The 18,640-nt window shown below is 42.6% G+C and overlaps 1 protein-coding gene across 1 annotated transcript; it reads left to right on the top strand.

Annotated features, from left to right (window-relative positions):
* Positions 1-297: 297 nt before the first annotated feature.
* xrcc2 (X-ray repair complementing defective repair in Chinese hamster cells 2) lies at positions 298-17,693 on the top strand. The gene is made up of 3 exons (XM_041184453.1): positions 298-423; positions 3,740-3,821; positions 15,829-17,693. Exons 1-3 carry the CDS (start codon positions 385-387, stop codon positions 16,563-16,565), a joined length of 858 nt encoding a protein of 285 aa, XP_041040387.1. The 5' UTR covers positions 298-384; the 3' UTR covers positions 16,566-17,693.
* The last annotated feature ends 947 nt before the right edge of the window (positions 17,694-18,640 follow it).

The raw sequence follows: 18,640 nt of genomic DNA, 5'->3' as shown, positions 1-18,640 counted from the left end.
TGTGAATTAGTGGCAGAGAAAGTCAGACAAAGTTGCGATTGAAGGAAATGAAAGGTGTTTTTCCTTTCAAGACCAAGTTTTTTTTAAATCATGTCATTTATTTGTTCAGGGCAGAACATTGCAAATGATATATTTGCAACCCTTTATTATTATCTACCAATTATTGCCATACTAGATGTAAAACCTCGGTCTTGAAATGTGTGTTAGAAGAAAGCATTAGGGAAAACAGAACTAACGTGCAGCAGTGTTTGTGGTACCCATAGCAACCAGGAGGAGGAGGAGGAAGTGGGGGGTCAGAGGTGAATGAAGATGGCTGCTGCTCGTTAGAAACTGCTCTCAGTTTGTTTGACTTTTGCTTTGTCATTAGCAATAAGCCTTTCAGCTATGACCAGCGATTTTAGGCAGAGAGAGTCGGGCACGGAGGTAAGCTGTTGATAATAATGGTGGCTGGGCCTCCTCAAGAGATTGTGGCTGATATTTCAGTGAAATGAATTTAATGGATCCTGGCCTGAACAGCACATGGTGCAGGACTTTCATTTCTGGAGCTTTCTCGCCTATTTATCTATAACCTACAACCACTTCCAGCAGTGATATTTAAACACAGAAGCTTTATGAAATCATTGGCAAAAGATCTAGAGGGGAGTTTTTTGTTTTGTTTTGTTTTCACTCAGGAGTTGTCAGGACCTGGAGTACTCTCCCTGAAAATGTGGTGGAAACTGATTCCATAAATAATTTTAAAAAGAGGTCAGACAGGTACTTGAGAATTAAGAACTTACAGTCTTACGGGCATAAACAGAGGTGTGGGTTTAGAGGCACAGTGGGTGTGCCGTTTGAGTTTTAAAGTGTTTCCTTATTTTTAACAATACCTACACAAGACTCCACATAGTTCAGTCTCTGTCTCGTCAATCACCCTAATGTTTTCACAAATTTTTATCGGTTCTGTCGACATTTCGCCCTTTGGACTAAATTTGTTTTTTTTTATCCATCCATCGTTTGTGAAATACACTTTATAAATGGAATATTTCTTTTTGATGATTGAACCCCAATATATTTCTCTCCTGATCGTATTTATCTCGCCTTAATAACTGTTCAGATTTAATCATAGTGCAGTATTGATTGTAAATGAATTGTATTCATACAATCGCAGAAACTTACAGCAGAGAAGTTCAGCCCATTGTGCCTGTGCTGACTCTTTCCACATCCTCTCCACCTGTAAGTTGCTCACCCTCAAGTACCTGTCTGACTCCCTTTTAAAATTATTTATGGAATCAGATTCCACCACATTTTCAGGGAGAGCATTCTGAATCGTGACAGCTCCCTAAGTGGAAAAAAAACTCCTCGTCTCCCCTGTAGATCTTTTACCAATGATTTTAAAATCAATGGTTTCTGTTTACTGACCCACGTTCCAGAGGGAGTATCCTTTCCCAACCTACTATTACAAAATCCCTTATCTTGAAAATCTCTATTAGGTCACCTCTTAAATATTCTCTGTTCCAAGGAGGACAGTCCTAGCTTTTCCAGCTTCTGCTCTTAACTAACATCCTCATCTCTGTTAGCATCCTAGTAAACCACTTCATCAATGTGGTTGACTCTTAAATGCCTCCTGAAATGGCCTAGCAAGCCACTTAGTTGTATCAAACCGTAATGAAATCTAAAAGGAATGAAACCCGGACAGACCACCTGACGTCAACCTAGGCACCGAAATTGCAATTGCAATCTCAGCCATGTCGATCCTGCAAAGTCCTCCTCCCTAACATCTTGGGAAAGCTGTCTTGCAGACTAGTCAAGCAACAGCCTGACATAGTCATACTCATGGAATCATACCTTACAGATAATGTTCCAAACACCACCATCACTGTTGGAGGGAAGAAAAAAATCTTGCTAAAAGTACTGAACCCATTATCCCTGTGCTCTCGATGTGCATTGATTCCTGGTCCAGTAACCCCTTGATTTTAAATATTCTCATCCTTGTTTTCTAATGTGGCCTCACCCTCCCTATCTCTATAATCTCCTACAACCCTTTGAGATAGGTACTCTCCAATTCTGGCCTTGTGCACCTCCCCGATTTTCATGACTCCACAATTGACAGCCGTACCTTCAATCATTGAGTTCCAAAGCTCTGGAATTCTCTCCCTAAATTTTGCCAGATATCTGCTTCTCTCTGCTCCTTTAAGGCATTCCTTAAATCCTACCTCTTTGACCAAGCTTTTGCTCACCTAGCCTAATACCTATTTGTGTGACTCGGTGTCAAATTTTGTTGAAGAATGCTCCTGTGAAACGCCTTGGGATCTTTTATTCCATATTGAAGGTGCTACATAAATGTAAGTTGTTGTTGTTGAATGCCCCAAAACTGGCTTCACAGTTTCAATGGAACCTCCTATTGCCTCCTGTGGAGTTTGTTGACTGAGAGTTCAGTAGTTCGTGTAATGCGGCTTGAGCCTTTCAACTGAAAAGTTATAATTCCTACAGCAAAACAACAAGTCTCTCTCCGACCAGGTAGAAAATCTGTTTAAAAACGTGTCCTGGAGAACCAGAAGCTAACGTCAAAGCCCTTTCCCCGGACAGATCTCACAGCCAGTAATAATTTTAAGAGACATATATCATCCATTATTAGGCACACTTTCTGGACACCCAAGAAAGTACAGGAGGAGCTCAAATGCCAGGGGTGGCCAAACCTTCAGAACCTGAAGAGTCGCATATGATAATCTTCAGACATTAGAGAGCCGCAAGATACAGACAGTCTTTCCAGGCACATTTTTATTACTATTGCACACACTTCTGTGAGGGAATATATTGAACAAAAATGCAAATGCAATAGTATGAAAAGTATATTCTTACAATTTGATGTTGGCATTTTCATCCGTAGAGATTATGAAGGGTTTATTGGTGTAGGCCTGTGACATATTTTCAGCTCTTCATCTTGTGTATGATGGCTTTCTCTCAACCTTCAGCTCTTTCCTCCCTTATCTTCCAGGCTTCCTTCACTCACAATTCAGATCATAGTGAAAACAAGTCTGCTTCACTGATGCACGTCAGAACTGGCCCATGCTCACTGCTTAACTGACTTTGGCAGCCTTGATCTTCCAGTGTGGAAAATCAGTCAAGAGATTATATTAAAAAAAAAATTGATTTTGCCTACTGAACAACAAATTTGAATCAGTTCATGTGTCCCAGTACAGTAGATACTTATATTCCTGTTCTGTATTTAACTCTTCCCTCCCTTTCCAGTCACTGGCCACAAGTTGCAGGCTCAGATGTGAAAGGGTGGGTTAGGGAGCCGGAGAAAATGGCACTGAGAGTCACATGGACCTGCATAAGATTGGTGGGAAACGACTGAGGAAATCTCACAACGGCGCTGGAACAAATCGTTGATCTTAACCCTCTACCCTCCCTGCTCCCAAGGCTACTGCCTGCTCTCCGGCTATCTCCCTCTGTGAAGTTGCCTGTGGCCGAGGCTGCACCCCAGCTATTTACCTCCCTCCAATGCGCAATTTAACGGGTTTCACAGTGCAAGGAATAAGCCACACTATGTGTCACAGAGCCCACGATTTGGCCACCCCTGCAATGGGCTCTTGTGTCCAGCAAAGTTTCTGGCTGAGCTCCTTTATATATAGTGGTGATCAACAGCAAGGAAAAGAGTTGTTGAAACACAGTTTTACGCAGGTTTAAGTAAAATTCTAACTAATTCTCACTAATGCCTCACTTCATTATTGGAATACTTCTTTTGATATTTTGGTAGCTGCTTGTTCGACTCAAAGGAAGAAGCTCTCTGAAACGTCTGGAACCACGGCTGTTTACTGAAGATGGATTCCCGAACCATGGTAAGGAATCACAAAGTGGCAACAAGGTTGTGAGGAATCATGTTTGCACAAGGTCACCCCGTGTGTTTTTCTCTAGTTTTAAAGGAACGTTCTGGAACAGCACTCTATTCCAGCAAAAAATGCAAATTTATTTTTTTGAACTCATAAAAGCAACCCTACTGCTTTATGGTGACTGAATAAGTCAGAAGTAAAAGCAAGACCAACTTGCATTTATGTAGCGCCTTTCATAGACACAGGACAACTCAAAGCACTACTCATTAATGGAGTACATTTTTTAAAGTGTGTTCATTGTTGTAATGTAGGAAACATGGCAAAAATGTGATAATGGCCAGATAATTTGTTTTTTGTGATATTGATTGAGGGATAAATATTGGCCAGCACACCAAGGAGAATTCACCTGCTCTGCAAAATAGTGCCATCTTTTATGTCCACCTGAGAGGGCAGACAGAGCCTCGATTTAACGTTTCATCATAAAAATGACACCTCAGGCAGTGCAGCACTCCCTCAGTCCTGCACGTACTGTATGATGTGTTATTCTATTATATGTGTCTTGGGGAATTATTACAGTGTCTCAGGCATCTTATTCAACAATTCATTCTATTTTTGCGAAAAGAATAGATGATAAGGGTCCGTGTTCAGGATATACACAGTGCTATCTAGCCATACAAATACTGTGGCTACGAGAGCAGATCAGAGGGTAGGAATCCTGCAGTGAGTAACTCACCTACTGACTCCCCAAAGCCTAGCCACCATCCACAAAGCACGGTCAGGGTTGTGTGATGGAATATTCTCCATTTGCCTGAATGAGGGCGGCTCCAACAACGCTCAAGCTTGACACCATCCAGGACAAAGCAGCCCGCTTGATTGGCACCCCATCCACAAACATCCACTCCCTCCACCACTGACCCACAGTAGCAGCAGTGTGTTCCATCTACAATATGCACTGCAGGAACTCACCAAGGCTCCTTAAAATCCATGACCACAACCACCTAGAAGGACAAGGGCAGCAGATAGATGAGAACACCCACCACCTGGAAGTTCCCCTCCAAGCCACTCACTATCCTAACTTGGAAATTTATCGCCGTTCCTTCACTGTCGCTGGGTTAAAATCCTGGAACTCCTTCTCTAACAGCACTTTGGGTGCACCTACACTACAAGGACTGCAGCAGTTCAAGCAGGCAGCACACCACCACTTTCTCAAGGGTGATTAGGGATGGGCAATAAATGCTGACCCAGCTAGCGACACCCACATCCCATGAATGAATTTTTAAAAATCAGTCCCTATGATTGGGGCCACCAATTTGAGAGAAAGAAAGATTTGCATTTATATGGCATCTTTCACGACCACTCGACATCTCAAAACATCTTACAACTAACAAAGTACTTTTGAAGTGTAGTCACTGTTCTGATGTAGGAAAAAGTGGCACAGCAAGCTCCCACAAACAACAATGTGATAATGACCAGATAATCTGTATTTTGTGATGTCGATTGAGGGCTAAATATTGGCCAGGACATTGGAAAGAATTCCCCTGTTCTTCTTTGAAATAATGCAATGGGATCTTTTACATCCAGCCAAGCAAGCAGATGGGGCCTTGGTTTAACATCTCAGCCAAAGACAACACCTGCAACAGTGTAGTTCTCCCTCAGTACGGCACTGGAATGTCAACCTTGATATTTATGATCAAGCCCTGAAGTGGGACTTAAACCTGGCCCCTTGTGACTTAAGCAAGAGTGCTAACAACTGAGCCACAGCCGACCCTCACCACTCACTGCGTGTGTGACTAGATCATTTTTATTGCTTGTGATTTGTATTAGAATTTTGGCATGCTTTTATTTTCATCTGCCTTTCTAGTAGCCTTGATTGGTTTCTTCAATGTGCCATGGCTGGGGAGCACTCTGCATTGTCATACTTAAATGTTCTGTTTGCACTTTGCCTCTGCACTCACTCTCTAAGGTGGGAGCGGAAGAAGGGTGTAATGCAAAACAACAACAGATGGATGAACTCTTGTTGTAAATACAGTATTTCCTCGCCTTTAGCTGTGAGTGCACCATTTTCTATGTTCTTGAGTCTGAGGAATTTAACTGTGAAGTTATATTTGTTAACCTTGGCACCCAGTTCCTGTCTCAAGCCGTGAGCAGTGGGAGGGAATGAGTGCCAGGAGCCAAGGAGCAGCAACAGAATGTCACATTTCCACTTCAAAGCATCAAAAACAGTGTAGAAGACAGTGATATCAATTGGCAGGACTGCTTTATCGTGGTAACTTTTAAATAAATATTTGGCTTGTGTTTTTTAGCCACTTGATACCATTTTGGGGTTTTATTCATTTAACTTAGAAGAGTGTGGAAGCTATTGGCACATCATCTGACAGCTCTTATCTGGTTCACTTTGATTCAAGGAGAGGAAATAGTTTCACCGATTGTAGATTAATCTCTACACCAAGTTCTTTGGAAAGTTTAAAACAAAAACAGAATTACCTGGAAAAACTCAGCAGGTCTGGCAGCATCGGCGGAAAAGAAAAGAGTTGACGTTTCGAGTCCTCATGACCCTTCGACAGAACTTGACAAAGTTCTGTCAAAGGGTCATGAGGACTCGAAACGTCAACTCTTTTCTTCTCCGCCGATGCTGCCAGACCTGCTGAGTTTTTCCAGGTAATTCTGTTTTTGTTTTGGATTTCCAGCATCCGCAGTTTTTTTGTTTTTATCTTTGGAAAGTTTTTTGGGATTAGGGACAAAGTTAAATGCATTTGACTGCTTTGTTAATTGCTGATAAATCATAATTAGCTGTTCTTGAGACTTAAAAGCTTCACGTTTTCCACCATCACCCAATCTATTTTGTATCTTCGTCAATGATTTGCTCGATGTTTTCATCAGAAATGTCACGAAGTTGCTGGTACAGACAATCCTGAACATTATAGTGTAACTTTGACAAACAGTACAGTGGAGTTGATGGAGTCATCCGGGCCTTTGGTGTGTTCGTTACTCACCATCTTGAACAATGGGTGAACCTTGTGGAACGTTTTGGTCGGTGCCCTGAAGTGGAGCAATATGAATGTTCCAGTGTTGTCCAGGTGAAGCCTGGTTGCAATGATTCAGGATCATGCTGAGAAGGGACTTGTGACACTGCTTTTTCTCCAATTACAGCAAAGTCCCAAAGTAGCTTACATGAGGCGATGCACTTGGGCAGGTCAAACAAGGCACGGGAATACACGATGAATGGTAGGACCGTGGGAAGTACCAAGGATCGGAGGGACCTTGGTGTGCATGTCCACTGGTCCCTTAAGGTAGCGGGACAGGTAGATAAGGTGGTTAAGAAGGCATATGGGATACTTGCCTTTATTAGCCGAGGCATAGAATATAAGAGCAGGGAGGTTATGCTGGAACTGTTTCAAACGCTAGCGTATTGCGTGCAGTTCTAGAATCCGCATTATAGGAAGGATGTGATTGCACTAGAGAGTGCAAAGGAGATTTACCAGGTTGTTGCCTGGGCTGGAGAGTTTTAGTTATGAGGAGAGATTGGAGAGACTGGGGTTATTTTCCCTGGAGCAGAGGAGATTGAGGGGAGAGTTGATTGAGGTGTATAAAATTATGAGGGTCATAGATAGGGTAGACAGGAAGGAACTTTTCCGTTTGGTGGGGGCATCAATAACCAATGGGCATAGATTTAAGGTAAGGGGCAAGAGGTTTAGAGGGGATATGAGGAAGAATTTTTCTCACCCAGAGGGTGGTGGGAATCTGGAACTCACTGCCTGAAAGGGCGGTCGAGGCAGAAACCCTCATAACATTTAAGAAGTATTTGGATGTGCACTTGTGATGCCATAGCATACAAGGCTATGGGCCTCGTGCTGGAAAATGGGATTAGAATAGTTAGGTAATTGTTTGCCTGGTGCAGACTCAATGGGCCGAAGGGCCTTTTTCTGTGCTGTAGATCTCTATGACACTATGACATGTATAAATTTCTAGTCTTACAGCCAACATGACGTAGCCATGAATGTTATGAAAATTTTCCAATCTCAACACTCGTGGAGGAATTCTGTAGTGTCTTAATTCTCCAAATTTAATTATTCAAATTATAATATTATGGTTTTGCATCTGACTTTGTACTGAGAGTCTCCAAATTCTAAATGCTTAAGATTGATTCTTAACATTCATGAACATTTCTGTAATTGGGTAAGTTTTTTTCTCCCATTCAGAGCCAGTGAATTCAAGCAAAACCTGTTAACTAAAAAGATGAAGCACATTTTCATTTTCTGATGTTGAACACAGTGCTGTTCACTCTCCATATAATAGTTGGGTCTTTGAATGTAAAGAAATAGATTTTTATTTGAGAATCCTTGTCTGTTCTCCACTGATAACGCTTGGGGCTCTGTTCAAAGACTAGCTAACTGGAAAAGAAAATAGGAAAATCATAAGATCATGACGTGCTTTCATCCATCTCTCGGTTTTAGCTTGAAAGATTTTTGACTTGTTCTTTCAACAATTTGCATTTATATAGTGCCTTTAACACGAGAAAATGTCCCAAGTCACTTCACAGGAGTGATTACCAAATAAAATTTGACACCATGTCACATCATGACGTATTGGGGCAGGTGATCAAAAGGTTAGTCATTGACGTAGCTTTAAGTGGAACAGCTCACAGGAGGAAAGAGGGGGAGAGGTTTAGGGAGGGAATTCCAGAGCTTAGGGCTCTGCAGTGATCTCTCTGACATCCCTGGATTATGTTCAAATCCCACTCTCCTATCCTCACAGCCCCCATACATTTTTCCAACAGGGATGAATTTTAGCCTCATCAGTCTCCGCTTCCTAGGAGTCCCAAATTCTAGAATCACTCCTGTCAAAGCTGTCCAAATTGTTAATGTACTTCTGAAAGTAGGATGACCAAAATTGCAGTGAGATCAAAATTGCAGAGATCACTGCATCCCAGCAATGTTCCAAGTGTAGTCCATCAATAATCTGTACAAGGTTAAAACAAATTGTATTGCATTGCCAATCAGAAACCTTTAAAATGCTGTTTTTGAGCCCTTTATGTACATTAGGTGTTGCTAGATCTGGAACAGTATAGGATTGGATGGAGGATAAAGAGAATTGGACGCTTTCCCAACATTGGACACCAGCCTTTAAAATGCATCCCTTGCCATTATGGTATCTCCTCTTCTCACACCAGCTGTCCTTTATGCCTTTTCTATGTTGAGTTATCGGCAGTTTTGTTTCCTGGACTCCTGATTAATGGTAGTTGGACTAGGCTGGCTGAATCTCATTTTGTGCAGGATCCCTACAGAGAACTGACGATAGTTTTATCTCCTCAGCACGGTCTAAATTCAAAACTGTGTCCTGACTCACTACATCATCCTGTGTCTGGAGTTTATGAGAAATATTTTCTTTCTGCCTTAATTTATTCTGTTGCTGCTGTCCAGTACCTCGCTTATATTATCAAATGAAAGCTGAATCAACACATAATTCAGCTCTTCTTTGCCACTACGATCGCAGAACTACACAAAATCCACCACCGTACTAGCGGGTTTCCAAAAATTGATGGCAGAAGATAGGAGTTTGACTTTATTTATTTTTCCCCAACGAACTATAAAACAACTGGGGTGATGATGGCCTTGTCAGCATTGGTGACATATGCGCAGTGCCAGACTGATTGCCTCCTGCTTGTCATACATGTTTTTTTTAAAAGATAATTTGCTGGCTCCTCTCTCACACTATGAACCAGGATAACTGAGAAAGAGCTGAAGAATGTTTTTCAATTTTGTCAGTGGCTGCACATCTGGCACCTTGGCACATACCGCTTTTAAAAAAAAAATAATGTCTTATTAAATATGTTTGAGGAAACCACAGTGGTGCCAGCAAATTGTCTCCATTGAAAATCTAGTTGGAGTGCGAGTGCATGCACTGGGTCGGGCTGCTTTGGCTCGTGGCAACCTTGTTTTTGCTGCCATTTTCTGTCCCCATTGCAATTTCTCTGCGTACGACCAGGGTGGTTTTACCAGAAGTAGCAAAGTTGAATCCCATACGAGTAAACAGGGGCCATGGCAACATGGAAATCGAATTGATTAAGCGGTGGAAAGCAGAGCGAAATTTCATTGCTGTAAGAAATTAAAGTTTGGCTTATATATGTTTTCTACCCCCTTGTTTAGCTTTGATGAGCTCTTTGCTCACCTAAAAACAAGGACAGAGACCGATGCAATTTGCTCTTTGTGGTAGCGAGAATAGGCAATCTTTTTTTGCCTGTGGTCATTATAGTTTGCTGCTTTTCTGGTAGTTACTGGGTACAAATTAGCTGCTACATTTGCCTCTACAAAGGTGACTGCACTTCAGAAAGGAATTTATTGTGAAGTTCTTTGGGCCTCCTGAGGATCTGATAAAGCATGATATAAAAGATCCAATGGCACTATTCAAAGAAAAGCAGGAGAGTTCTCTCGGTGTCCTGGCCAATATCTATCCGACAATCACCGTTATTAAGTTAGGTGGGCCCAGAGAACTGGTACATAGGAGGCTTGGCACGGACTGCATGCATCTGTTCACATGGGAGCAAGGGGTACTTGAAATTGGTGCTGGTGGCTAATTACACAGAGACGGGCTGCAGCCAGTGCTGTTTATAAGCTGCGTGCTGGTTGGCAACAGGGTGGGAAGGAGGGAGTGGGGAATTATGCATGTTTGATGCCTGTTTAATTGCAGTCTCAAAGGAGAGGTGTATGCCAGATGCTGATGAGTTGCATGCTTCAGGAGGAAGAAATTGGCTGCTAGGGCTGTAACTTGATCCCCTCCAAGGTTCTCTGATTCTGCTTCGAATACCCTAGCCAAGGGAGCGGACAGGAGGAAAATGATCCTCATGCTCTTGGCTCTCCAGCCTCCACCTCCAACAAGTGGAAAGAGAGTGGCAGCAAAGGTCGGTGCAAAAGAGTTGAACTTTCAGTTCATGGCTACGATCACCTTGTAGACTTGATGACCTGAAAATCCTGCCCGCTCTTCATAATTACTCTTTCCTCGCACCTCCAGCCTCAAATGCTCTCAGAAAATTGACATGCCTGCTTCCGTACCACCCACTCCACCAGTGCCCATGTTTGCGTCTTACAACCAACTGGACCAGACTGCCCCTCTTCACACTGAAATGTTGCGGTCTACAGTCAGGCCCTGAAAGCCCTGTGCTGCTCGAGGTCACCCACCACAGCCATCTGAAACATCCTCATTGGAAGCTCAGCAACCTTCCATCTCAAGATGTAGCCACTAAGAAAACACTTTGTCAAATAGGTAAACAAGTCAACATGACAGGCACTGAGAGGTTGCACAGAAGTGGGTCTTAACGATTCAAGTTAAATTTTAGACAAATGGAGTTCAGTTTGAAAAATGTTTGATTTTTGTTCTGGATTTGATGATGATGTTTACTCTGTAGCAAAGTGAGGACAAAATCCAAAAGGCTGAACCTCAAAATGTTGGTATTAAGGACAGTGATGATAAGAATTGTTGGTGCGGTGAAGATGGGGGGAATGGTTTACAGGAAGTGCTTTTGGCTGAGAGGTTGTCTATGAGCTGCTGCAGCTTGGGCCACGGATGGTGGATGTTGCTGCTGCTCTTCCTCTTCTTTATGCTGCTGTTCCTCCTCGTGCACTTGGTGCTGACCAGCTTTGTGCTAAGGATTGGCCCCTCATTATTCAATAAGCATTTAGTAAGCTAGATGTATGGTAAGGGCTGTGGTGCAAAGCTCCTTCTGAACACCCCACGTAGAGAGAGCGTGGCTTGAATGCATAGGTGGTCTGTCCAATGATATTTCGGGTGGCAACATCCTCTGTAGCCCCCTCTGTTGCTGTGCCCAGTTCGTTGAAGGTGTCATGTCATGTCTGAAGAGGACAATCTTTTGTTCCCCCATCATCTATGCTATCTTTGCCCATTTGGTTGTTCCATTCTATATGTTGATTAAAATCCCCCATGATAAGCACTGTACCTTTCTGACAAGCTCCCGTTATTTTTTCTTTAATGTCCTGTCCTACCATGTGATTAATATTAGGAGGCCTGTACATCATTCTCACAAGTGACTTCTTGCCGTTATCATTCTTCATCTCTACCCAAACTGCTTCTATATCCAATTTTCTGAACTTAGGCCATTCCTCTCTATTGTGTTAATGTCATGTTTAACTAACAGAGCCACCCGCTCACCTTTTCCTATCTTTCTATCCTTCCTAAAAGTCACATACCCTTCAACATTCTGGTCCCAATCCTGTAACCATGTCTCTGTAATGGCTATTAAATCGTACTTATTTATCTCTATTTACACTATCAGTTCATCTGTTGTGTTTCAAATGCTACATGCATTCAGATATAGAGCCTTAGGTTTTGTCCTTTTTATTATTTTTGTAACCTCTAGTCTTACCTATTGGTTTTCTCTTAGACTTGTACTCTCTGCCCCTTCCTGTCATGGTTTATCATTTCCCAAACAAATACCTTCCTTTCTTACCTATATCTTTGATATACCACACCTTCCCACGTTTGATCCCTTGCCCCCATGATTTAGTTAAAACCCTTTCTACTTTCCTGGTTATGTGATTCACAGGAACAATCGTGCCAGCCGGGTTCAGGAATAGACCGTCCAAACAGTACACCCCCCGCTTTCCCCTGCACTGGTGCCAGTGCCCAACGAACTAAAACCCACTTCTCCCACACCAGTCTTTGGGCCATGCATTCATCTTTCTAACCTTATTTGCCCGATGCCAGTTTGCAAGTGGCCCAGAGATTATGACTTTTGAGGTTCTGCTTCTTTATTTGGTACAAAGGTCCTCATACTGACTATGCAGAACCTCTTTCTTTGTCCTGCCTATGTCGTTGGTACCTACACGGACCACGACAAATGGACTGCAAGGTCCTCTCCTGCCCTGAGCAGATGTCCCAAACCTGGCTACAGGCAGGCATTGTCAGCCATTGTTACTTATGTTATTTAGTTAATTTAATTACCTTAGAGTAATTCGGATGTATGCTACAATTTACTGTGCTTCTTAAATGCTACTAGTACTGGCAACTAAAAGTTATATATTTCTTAACGACACAGTTATGTGTTTTAGGTGTTTGTTTTAATTATTTTATTTTAATTTTAAAGTTTTAGTTCTTTTTTTATTTGTAGATCTACCTTAACTCCCGTGTCCTAAGCTGGCTATTAACGCACTGTCCCTAACACTGAGCACTTACCGTCCATTCAGTTTACAGAAGTACAGTTCCTGTACTATTTAAAACCTTAGGAAAAAAATAAACCTTAAGCAATTACTAGATACTCACCAGACACTCACTGAACAGCTAGCTGCCTTCTCCAACCAATCAAATTGCTTCTTTGCAGTGATGTCACTATTTATTTTCTTCCACCGTTTTCAATCTCCCGACTGTCTCTCCTCTTCCGCAGTCTTCAATCTCCCGACTGTCTCTCCTCTTCCGCAATCTTCAATCTCCCGACTGTCTCTCCTCTTCCGCAGTCTTCAGTCTCCTGACTGTCTCTCCTTTTCCGCTGTTTTCAAACTCCCGACTGTCTCACCTCTTCCGCAGTCTTCAATCTCCTGACTGTCTCTCCTTTTCCGCTGTTTTCAATCTCCCGACTGTCTCTCCTCTTCCACAGTCTTCAATCTCCTGACTGTCTTTCCTCTTCCACTGTTTTCAATCTCCCGACTGTCTCTCCTCTAATGCTGTTTTCAATCTCCCGACTGTCTCTCCTCTCACGCTGTTTTCAATCTCCCGACTGTCTCTCCTCTCACGCTGTTTTCAATCTCCCGACTGTCTCCCCTCTCACGCTGTTTTCAATCTCCTGACTGTCTCTCCTCTTCCACTGTTTTCAATCTCCCGACTGTCTCCCCTCTCACGCTGTTTTCAATCTCCTGACTGTCTCTTCTCTTCCACTGTTTTCAATCTCCCGACTGTCTCTCCTCTTCCTCTGTTTTCAATCTCCCGACTGTCTCTCCTCTTCCGCTGTTTTCAATCTCCTGACTGTATCTCCTCTTCTGCTCTTTTCAATCTCCCGAGTGTCTCTCCTCTTCTGCTGTTTTCAATATACCTACTCCCTCTCCACTCACGCTGTTTTCAATATCCCAACTGTCTTTTCCCTTGCGCTGTTTTCAATCTCCCAACTGTCTTTTCTCTCACGCTGTTTTCAATCTCCTGACTGTCTCCCTTCGCACGCTGTTTTCAATCTCACAACTGTCTCTCCTCTTCAACTGTTTTCAATCTCCTGACTGTCTCTCCTCTTCCACCGTTTTCAATCTCCCAATTGTCTCTCCTCTGCTGCTGTTTTCAATATACCTACTCCCTCTCCACTCATGCTGTTTTCAATCTCCAGAATGCTTCTCCACTCACGCTGTTTTCAATCTCCTGACTGTCTCTCCTCTTCTGCTGTTTTCAATCTCCTGACTGTCTCTCCTCTTCTGCTGTTTTCAATCTCCTGACTGTCTCTCCTCTTCCGCTGTTTTCAATCTCCCGAGTGTCTCTCCTCTTCTGCTGTTTTCAATATACCTACTCCCTCTCCACTCACGCTGTTTTCAATCTCCCAACTGTCTCTTCTCTCGCGCTGTTTTCAATCTCCTGACTGTCTCTCCTCTTCCACTGTTTTCAATCTTCTGACTGCCTCTTCTCTCGTGCTGTTTTCAATCTTCTGACTGCCTCTCTTCTTCCACTGTTTTCAATATACCTACTGCATCTCCACTCGCGCTGTTTTCAATCTCCTGACTGTCTCCCCTCTCACGCTGCTTTCAATCTCCCGACTGTCTCTCCTCTTCCACTGTTTTCAATCTCCCGACTGTCTCTCCTCTTCCACTGTTTTCAATCTCCCGACTGTCTCTCCTCTTCCACTGTTTTCAATCTCCCGACTGTCTCTCCTCTTCCACTGTTTTCAATCTCCCGACTGTCTCTCCTCTTCCGCTGTTTTCAATCTCCTGACTGTCTCTCCTCTTCCACTGTTTTCAATCTCCTGACTGCCTCTCCTCTTCCACTGTTTTCAATCTCCTGACTGCCACAGTCGCCTGATTGGACCATGTTGAATGTGTGTTGATGCAAATGGTACAACTTCTCACTGTGAGAGTTTGGTGGGGAGGGACTTTTGCATTATAAAGCCCCTAGCTGATTTAAAAGACTAAATCAGTTACCCATGCTGTAACTATTTTGTCTGAAATCTTGCCAGCTGGTTATACTAAATCCATGATGAACGCTCCAGCACAGGTTAAAGTAGCAGCTTCATGAAGCAAACATAACAGAAGTGCATATTTTTTAGATTTTTAAACTATAGTTGGGGGAGGGGATGCAGAGTTGAAAGAACTTTTTTTGTATTTTGCCTTCTGCCTCTGAGATGGTTGATTCCTTTCTGGGGCATCATTCCATAGGTGCAGGACATCCACCAGTATTTTCTACATGTGGCTATACTTCACTTGTGAGTGTCGGCATGACACTGAGGAAATGATGACCAAGCCTGGTCAAGTCCTCACCCAATAATGCTGTGTTTGTACTTCCAGTGGAGACTACTGGAGTAGGAAGCCTACTCAATTCTAACCCTTGGGCACAGGTCAGTCGTAGCCCATGTACTGTGACCTCGACTCCATTCAGCTACCTCGATCAAACCTGAATGCTGCCTCAGCCTTTGTGGCTCAGATGCCTTAACAAGCTGAGCCATTGAGAATGCCACAGATTTGCACAATCGTTATCCACAATTATGAGTTTTATGTTATTAAACGTAGGGTAGCCTGAAAATGGTAAGAACCTTTGTCCTCTTGTGCTTTGAAAAATGCATGGTACAGTAATTAATGAAACTACCTCAATATATGATTATAGCTGGCAGTAATTGCTTTAATTACAGTATTTAAATAAATGCGTGGACATTTCAAAGTGATTCTGCTTTGATTTTTCCTAATGCATAGATTTTGGGATAATTACTGTGGAATCAGTTAATGAGGACAAACGTTCCTTGTTCGGGAATTAAGTATTGGAAAAGTAATACTTGTGTGCTTTTTGAAGTTTGATGCTGACTTTTGCTTCTGCACACTTACAGGAGACACAGTGGAGTTCCACGGTCCAGAGGGAGCAGGGAAGACAGAAATGCTTTATCACCTGGTGGCATCCTGCATCCTCCCAGAATCGAAGGGTGGCCTTCAGGTTGAGGTTCTTTTCATTGACACAGACTACCATTTTGATATGCTTCGCCTGGTCACCATTCTGGAGCATCGCTTAGCGCAGAGCACAGTGGAATTGGTTAAACAGTGCCTGGGGCGTCTGTTTCTCGTTCACTGCAGCAGCAGTACCCAGCTGCTGCTCCTGCTGCACTCACTGGAAACCATGGTCTGCAGCCACCCTGCTCTTTGCCTGCTCATCGTGGACAGCATGTCGGCCTTCTATTGGATCGACAGACTCAACGGCGGGGAAAGCCTCAGCCAGCAGGAAGCCAACCTCCGACGCTGCGTTGAGTGTTTGGAGAAGCTGTTGAACGAATATCGGCTGGTGTTATTTGCAACCACACAAGCCCTGATGCGTGGGCCAGGGCCTGGGACAGCTAGGCCGGATGAAGCTGCTGTTGCTGCAGCCTGGCAACCGCCTCTTGCTGTGGTTGCAGAATATAAACCGTATCTCTGTAAATCATGGCAAAAGCTAGTCAAGCATAGGTTTATTTTCTCAAAGAACACCATGAGGAACAATAAGCAAGAATTTGCTATTGTGTCTCTTCAGCCAAGAAACAGTATTGTGACCAGGTGCTCTTTTCTTATTACAGATGGTGGGGTCCAGTTTCTTTAACCCTTGAGCATTCATTCCTAAAGAAGGACCACTGGAGACACTCGTGATCCCGCACATGAGAAAATGCCTTTTTATTTTGCTACTGCTAATTGTCCTGGTTAACTGAAATCTATTCATCAGCTTTCCTGCTGGGCAAATTTAGATTAACCCTTTAACAGTGATTTGACCCTCAACAAGGTCCGATGGGGGTTTAGCCCTCTAATGTGAAGATTGTGGAGGATTTCTATTATTTTCAGTGGGAATTCTCCAGCTGGTTTTGGCCTGATCTGTCAGGGAAAGAGGCCAATCCAGACATCTCCTTGAAAGCTCCTTTTGGATGTATGTGTTCTTTGTGTGTGTGTGTAGGCGAGTCCAGGACATGTCCTTCATATATATTCATGCCTGGAGCAAAGTGCCAGAAATCTTTGAGTGTTTTCCTTGTGGTGGAGATCAGATTGATCCTACTAAATGCAATTTTAAACATTCTAATTGGAAAAATTGAACACTATTCTGTTTCTCTATGTATTTATAACCTGTTCTTCAGGTAGCTTCATATGAACTGCTTAAATTAAAAAATATTCAACTACAAAATTGTTTAATGTAACTGAATTTCAGTTGCTGAACCTTTCTGACCAGTTTCAGCACAGAAGGATCCCAGTCGAGGCATCATGCCCTTTCCAGCTCTTTGAAAGAGTTATCTAATTCATCTCACTCTCCCCACTTGTTCTCCATAGCCCTAGTGTTCTCTAAAAATATCATATTACTAAAATGTTTGTTAATGCACTGCCTCTTAGGCTAAGACTGTGGTTGAAAAGTGTAGGTAATGAAATGTTTAAATCTCTCACAAAAATATTCATTCAAAATTTCGTGTTTTCAAAAAGCAGCAATGCTTGTAACCAATCTGCAGTTTGCCCGCGAAAGTTAATATTATAACTGATAGTATTAATGCAGGATGATGGAAACAGATTTTAAATACTGATGTCCAAAAAGTAACATTTCAAATAGCCTAATCCTTTGGCTTTAGGAGTAAGCTTCAAAGCTTAAGATCTTTGAGAATAAAAAGTTCTGCTTACAATTGTATATTCAGTGTTTCCATATGTGACACTTAATAATATCTATCTATAATATTAAAAATCTTTCATCAACATACATTTCCTGTCTGCACCACTCGACTTCCTTTTGTCACATTTTTATCACTCGATGTTTCTCATATAAATTCCTCTGTCCACGTTTATAGATTAACTGTAGGATTGGATAACCTGAAGCAAATTTCTGTGTCAGCTTGGCCTCCGTGTTGATATTTTTCCCCTGCAAGGTAAGTATACAACATTTAAAAAGAAGAATTTCTACAGGGTGGGAGGGGTCTCCAATCATTGCTGTAACTTAAGATCTACAGTGTTTTTCAAGGGTTTCCACAAAAGTTAGGATGGAAACCCCACACAGGAGTTCTGTCATAACTTTAAGCTTTAAGTAAAAGCTTATTTTTAATTAACATTTTTACATTTTCACTTTTATTAATTACACTTCTTAAGTCATTTGGCTTCAGTGGAACCTTGGATTCTCATCTCCCCCTCTCAATGAAATCCTCTACCTCCGCCCACTCACGGACCTGCCTACTTCCCACTTGCAGACACCCATATATTCAAACCTGTGCTCAAATTTAAATCTCGTAAGTGTTTTTTCAAAATTACGGCGTTTCTTTAGGTGTTTGTGAGCTCCGAAGACTCGTACCAGCCACCCTGAGGCCAGTTGGCATTATCTTGGAGTTCCCCTGATGCCTGAAAGTGGAATCCTGTAGACAGGGAGAATTCTTATCGGTTGCAGGGAAAGGAAACCATCAAACCTTACCAAATAGGGAAAGATCATGGCTGGAGCCAGGAAAACTAGAAAACGGCAACAGCAGCAGAAAACAGCTGCCGGGGCTTGTTCTGTTTTCAGGTGGTGTATGGATACAGTATACACAAACCGGCAGGATGTACTTAAAGGAAATACTGAACACGGTGCGGCTTTTTTTCTCTAGAAAAGTGATGGCTGTGGGGTGACCTGATTGAGAGCTTTAAGATTATGAAAGAGGTTGATAACGTAGAGAGATTATG

The sequence above is a fragment of the Carcharodon carcharias genome, chromosome 3 (assembly GCF_017639515.1).
Source record: "Carcharodon carcharias isolate sCarCar2 chromosome 3, sCarCar2.pri, whole genome shotgun sequence".
NCBI classification, from domain to species: domain Eukaryota; kingdom Metazoa; phylum Chordata; class Chondrichthyes; order Lamniformes; family Lamnidae; genus Carcharodon; species Carcharodon carcharias.
This window is presented reverse-complemented; position numbering and strand designations above follow the sequence as displayed.